At 40.8% G+C, this 6,000-nt stretch overlaps 1 protein-coding gene across 4 annotated transcripts in view; it reads right to left on the bottom strand.

The window, feature by feature from the left end:
* Positions 1-28: 28 nt before the first annotated feature.
* Positions 29-6,000, bottom strand: part of LOC137421774 (translocating chain-associated membrane protein 1) — a 93,359-nt gene continuing 87,387 nt past the window's right edge. For all 4 annotated transcript variants that reach the window (XR_013622674.1, XM_068108170.2, XM_078773319.1 and 1 more), the window contains 2 exons: positions 3,457-3,602; positions 29-3,266 (listed from right to left, as the gene is read on the bottom strand). Coding sequence is in view for 3 of the 4 variants with exons in the window: in XM_068108170.2 (XP_067964271.1) it covers positions 3,199-3,266; positions 3,457-3,602 (214 nt within the window). In the remaining variant the exon portion in view is untranslated. The remainder of the gene's footprint in view (positions 3,267-3,456; positions 3,603-6,000) is intronic.

Raw genomic sequence — 6,000 nt, 5'->3', positions numbered from 1 at the left:
GGTGGTGGTGGTAGTAGGAGCAAAACACTTGTAAACTTTCTTATGAAGTTTATTGCTTGGTGCCTCTTGGCTGGTACAAATGAAAACTGTAATACACTGTTTTTGGCAAAGTTCTGTTGTTCAGCAGAAGGCACGGTACACCTTTTTGGCTCCATTGACAGGTAGACCCAGAAAAAGCTCCAGGTGGCAAATCTTTGACATTTAACGTTCCGTATTCACAGCAGTTGTGAGGTTTGTGCCGTCGATTTGTAAAACCTAAACGCGCGACTCCGTCGAACGTTTATCAATGCATGTAGCCGGAGAGAAACACCAAATGTGATCGAACATACACCTCAACCACCTTGCACAGCATCGATTCTGCTGGAAAGCACCACTCAGCGACTAGTGTTGATAAGAACAGCATGGATATGAACAAAACGACGACGACAAAACAAAAACAAAACCCGAACGCTTAAACAGCTTATTCCATTCTTAACAAACATTGCAAAACGATAACAAAATACAAACTTTTTGAATGTACTATTTCTCTCTCTACGATCAGCAATGGTGGGTAGGCAATTCAAAGTTGCGAACTAGCTCTACAGGTAGTGAAAAATATTAAAGGCACTTTTTGCATCGTATTTCAAAAACACCTGTTGCAACTAACTGTTTGCAGAGATTCCATTTCGAAGAAAGAAAAAATATGCTGAAAACCAAAAAAAATTATCAATAGATTTTCATTTCCATGACAAGACGGAAATGTTTCATAATGCGGAATAAAAAAATAAAATAAAAATACAAGTTGATAGGTGTGAACGCCATTTCGAATGTTGCATCGGAGAGGGTTTCTCGAAAACTGCACCTTGCACGGCTTGCACGTCAAGTCGCGTCTTCCGGTGAAGATTTGAAATTGCTAATGGCGGCTTCGAACTGTCAGTCTCTTCAAAAGCCGTTTTGAATGCTCGTCTCCTGACCTTCTCAGAGCCTGGAACGATAGCTTGCGCAAATCCCCTTATTAAAGGATACTACAAAGGGTACGCAACAGAAAGTAATATAAAAACTTCCCAGAGAAATAGAGAGGAGGAAAAGAGAAGAGGAAGAAGAATCTTAACAACGAATTTACAAATATAATTCCATTTCCATTGGATACATCAAGTAAATGAAAACTTTCCATTACACTAAATTTGCTTGCCTTATTATCCGCACTTCAATGAAGCATCTCTATAAAATAATTAAAACATACAAATGGCTCTCGAAAGGAGAGAGAAATAAAAAACATTTCGACGAAACCTAGCACAACAACAACCAAACTATTTGAGTGCAAGAAAAGCTCAAATTGTTCTCAAAAGTCCCTTTTAAGTAATACTGCACTTTTTCCCTTTCATATAATGAAAACAAAAAGAAGGGCTAACACCAGAAATAAGCCACAGTGTGGTTACATACACATCCTATGATGCTCATGGAATTGCATAGCAGGGTGTGCTGAAGCATGCTAAATACATCAACCGATATCATCGGATTTCGGGAATGAAGGATGCAATACGGAGCCAGACGTGACATGAAATGAATCTCCAACAAGAACAAACATTTATACTTAAACGCCATATCCATATCCCCGGAGGCACTTACACGAGTCTCGGAGTCAGGTGGTACAGCTTTTTGAAACTTTGGAATCCCTTGAAAATAAACGAAAGCCGCTTCAAAGGGAAACTATGCTCGTGTTCCAAAAACTTTGAATGACCGGGTTCGATTGTTAAACATGTTTTTTCTCCTCGTCCTTTCCTGAAAAAAAAAAAAGTGCTGTTAAGCAGCAAATGCAACTTCAGTGTACTTCCCAGTAATTTCTATGGTGGCAGCCAAGCCTGGGCTTTGAGGGTCCATGATTGGCTGATGCAAGATGAATACATCACAAATTTTGCAGTAAATGCTCATCATCATAATCATAATCCGCTCCAGGATGAAGGTCTCCATCAACTCACGTTGGGTGTACTCACCAAGTTTGCAAAGTACGGGTTGGCGAGACAGCCTGTCAGCAATTTGTAATTTATCCATGGAAACTCGCCCATTCTTTGTGAAAGACACTGTTGGATCGTTGATGTCCACCAACGACCAGTGCTGGCAGCTTTGTGCCCACCCAAGAGGTGATAAAACGCCCCGCCTCTGAAGCACCATTCCGACAGCTTATAGTCGGGCCGGGAATCAAACCCAGAGTGGACAACTCAAAGGTAAGTGACACTACCTCTGCACCATCCTGTCGGACTCGCAGCCAATTAGGGACCCCCAAATGCAGGAAAGATATTAATGGGAAAAAAATTAAGGAAGGTACATTTACTGCTCAATGGTGCATTTTTCATGGAACCCGATGCATATCAAAAAAAATCTTACAATGAGCAGAACTAATGAGCAGAAAGATTTTTTTAAAAAGAAGGAAAAAAAAGTTCAATTCCCCTTCAAGGGAAAGAGAACCTTTCTCACAGACGTAAAACTCATTTCAAAAGAAAATCAAAAGAAACAACCACCACTAATCCTAACCGCTTAACCACACCCGAAACTATCTTGACCTGTTCAAATTAAAAAGTTGAACACTAAAGATGAACGAACGCAACATTTCCAGACAGAACACAATGCGAGAAAATAATAATGAGAACGTTACACTCCGCTCTTACAGGAGCTGTGCATACAAGAGCAGGGTCCATGACATGCGACTCGTCGGAAAATAAAAAGGAAACCAAAGAGGAAGGAAGAGGAAAATGCAAAAAGAAAATATGCACCTGTTGTAAAAAACGCAGACGGGAGAGAATTAAAAGTAGATTAAACTGCATGAGGCTCAGATAATATCCATCACCAATTGCAATTTTAGATTATGGCTACATCGTTTTGGCAGTTTAAGTTTAAACCGGAAATGCAAATAATAAAATACTAAAACCTCCACCGACCGCATCAGCAAAAATGTTTGCAAGCTTGAAAAGTCGATGTTAGTGCAGACAAAAGTTTGGCATGACTTAACCGGTCTCACTCTGTTACACCTGTCGGAGATCCATCGGAAGGAAATACAAAGGAAGAACAAATGTTGAGAATGTGGTATAAAGTGCTTCGTCTCAATTCACTTTTGGGAAAACTGCGCGGATACGGACGGATTAAAAGCACCGGAAGGGTGATGTGACGGATCACAAATTTAGGCACAAGTGACCAATATTTATAGCACCAAGCTCGTTTTCATCACAATGATTTTCCACGCTTTCCATTGACAATTGCTCCACCAATTCTTGGAGATCCGTTTTCACAACCTGTAACGAGGGGTTGGGGTGGGTGGACGAGAGATAGCGACCGATTTAAGCAAAGAAAGAGGTCAGATTTTCATCCTTTAAAAAAAAAAAAAATTGTGCCAATTTACATGTCAAAGGAAACACAAGGTGCGTGGCGTTTAACAAAATTATGAGCTTGTTAATGGATAGATCGAGTGGCTCTTTCACGAACCGAGCTCCCGCTTGGGCCTTGGTGCCAGCTGCTTCTTCTTGTTTGCATGCCACAAAATGTATTCCCTCCACCGCCGGAGCTGAAAATTGATGAACTTCCACATCATCCATGCCTGGCCAAGGCACACCACCGTCAGGCAGCAGACCCTAGAGTAGATGAGCGCAAGGGTGATGCATCGTTGTTAAGTGTTCAACTCTATTATGACAGCTATCAGATTGCATACAATCAATAGATAATGCAATGGCGCAGTATGAATGGGCAACTGACCTTTATGTTGAAAGTCTGAACCATCAATACACTGGAGCAATTCTTCCATGCAAATCCTGGGCAATTGGTTTCAACATCGCCTGGACTACACCCAAGAGTTTGACTACATGTTGCACAGGACTCAACTATAAGTAACTAGCATTGCCAAAATATTGCCTTGCAATCAGCACCGAGTAGAGGTATTACTCTTCCCTCAAATCGCAGTTGATTTACCAAAGCTGTGACGTCACAGCCACGTTTCTCACGATATCCACGTGGAATCTCCGCACATTTGGTGCAGCCTCACACCAGGGATGTTCGGATGGTTTCACCGACGTGTCCGCCTCTCTTAGACTTACAATTCTTAAATTATCGATCACGTCGAAACACTAATCTTCACCGTCATTTTTTGTCATCGAAAATATTAATACATCCATCAACATTAAATGATCAAAATACAAAATGATACAAAATACAAAATACATTAAATACGATGATACAAAATACATTAAATGATCAAAAAATACAAAATACTTTGATCAATAAATTAATTTTGTTTTGTACAACAAGAACTTAAGCACTTTCCTCAAAAGTTTATGGCTACATCCAATAATTCCACTACATGTGACAGTTGAATACTTAAGATTAATGCAATCGCTACCACTTCCATGAAGTATCTGAAGAAGTCTTTATAAAACAACTATGACTGAAAAAGAGTGTCATGCAAACATATACCCATGTATATACATTGAAAACACCAGAATGATGATTCAAACATGGTAGATCTCACACCGCAATACCTTCAGTAAACTCATCCATAAAATGAGTCATTGTGTTGCTTCGGAGCAGAGGGTAAACAAAGTGTTTCTGAAATGACCGGTTTGACCCGATGGAAGTACAATTCTTCCTGCCCCAATAAAAACTCCACACAAGTGGAGATGATTATTCCCATCAATAATAGTCCGGAATTTTGTTTCCCTGGCATCTTTACACAATTTCCTAACTGTTTGACATCAGTGCCAATCATCTTACGAGCTGTCTTCAGATTCTGAAGTATCTACCCCCAACATTTGGGGCCTCTAGATGCTAGGGTTCGGCTGCGGAAGAGTAACAAACAAACGCACAAACACTTGAAATTATTTATGAGATAAAAGGTTCCTAAGTATTTGTATTCTGAGAAAATCTCAACATTTTCAGAGTAATTGATAATTCTCCATAGTTTTCTTAAAATCCACAATGATTTCCTTTGTTTTCCCTAGATTAATGACCAGCCAATCATGGATTTGGTTGAGATTTGATAACTAACGACCGAGTGCAGAGTGAAAATAAACACGAAATAGAATACTTTAGGATGAAGATGGGCCCAGTCTTGTTCCTCATCTTCATCAATGCTCTTTCTGGTTCCCTGAAAAATCATGCCATCTCCTTGCCATCGATTCCACTGTGCGTATCATTTCTCATCCTTCAGACAAACAGGCAGCAGCCTCATCCCTCTCTGCAGACCTTGATAGAATAAGGAGCTCATCCACCAACACTTGGAATACGTCCTTCAATCCAGACAAATTCCACACACTTATCCTGTCTCTCCAAAACCCTCACATCTAAGTCCTAAACAAACCACTTTAATCCTCCGTTCGGTTGGTGGGCCTTTGCAAATGGCTAGAAACATTGCCAGGGGCTTGAGATACCCCACCACACTAATAGAGGGTAAAGAGGTTAAATCATTCAAACTTTTGGGCCTCATAATCAGCATGATCTTTCTTTGGGAGACCATATTTCCAATATGGCTTCCAAACCAGCCGCCGATTGGGTATTCCTTGTCGTGTAAGGCCTTGCCTTGGCCAATCTGAGCTTTTGACAACTCAGAATGCCTTCATTTGCAACTTGTAGTGGTGTTCTCCCGTTTGGGCTGGCATCCCTGACTCCTACCTTGCCCTTCTTGATGCCATGGAAAGCAAGACCCTCAAAAATCATTGGGATCTCCCACGATGAAGCTGAGTGTCTAGGCCTGTTTTTCTCGCATGGCATACAGGTTGGTGGCCTCTATATTCGACCACCTCCCCTTTTGGTCTTGCAGCCTCTGCCCTCTATTAGCGCTCTCTCTCTCTCTCCATCTCTTTCTCTCCCAGGTTTATTCAGGGTACACATGGTCTGCCTGTAACCCTCTTCTTGTTAAAGGAGAACCCAAATGCTCACATCACCTCAACACTAATCTATCTCTCGATACCCCACAAAATATATATGATGTGTCTTTTTCCGATTTATAAAGTCGGTAATTTTGCGATTAAAAGTGTAAAT

This window comes from Myxine glutinosa, chromosome 2, assembly GCF_964187855.1.
Source record: "Myxine glutinosa chromosome 2, kmMyxGlut1.1, whole genome shotgun sequence".
Classification (NCBI taxonomy): Eukaryota; Metazoa; Chordata; class Myxini; order Myxiniformes; family Myxinidae; genus Myxine; species Myxine glutinosa.
This window is presented reverse-complemented; position numbering and strand designations above follow the sequence as displayed.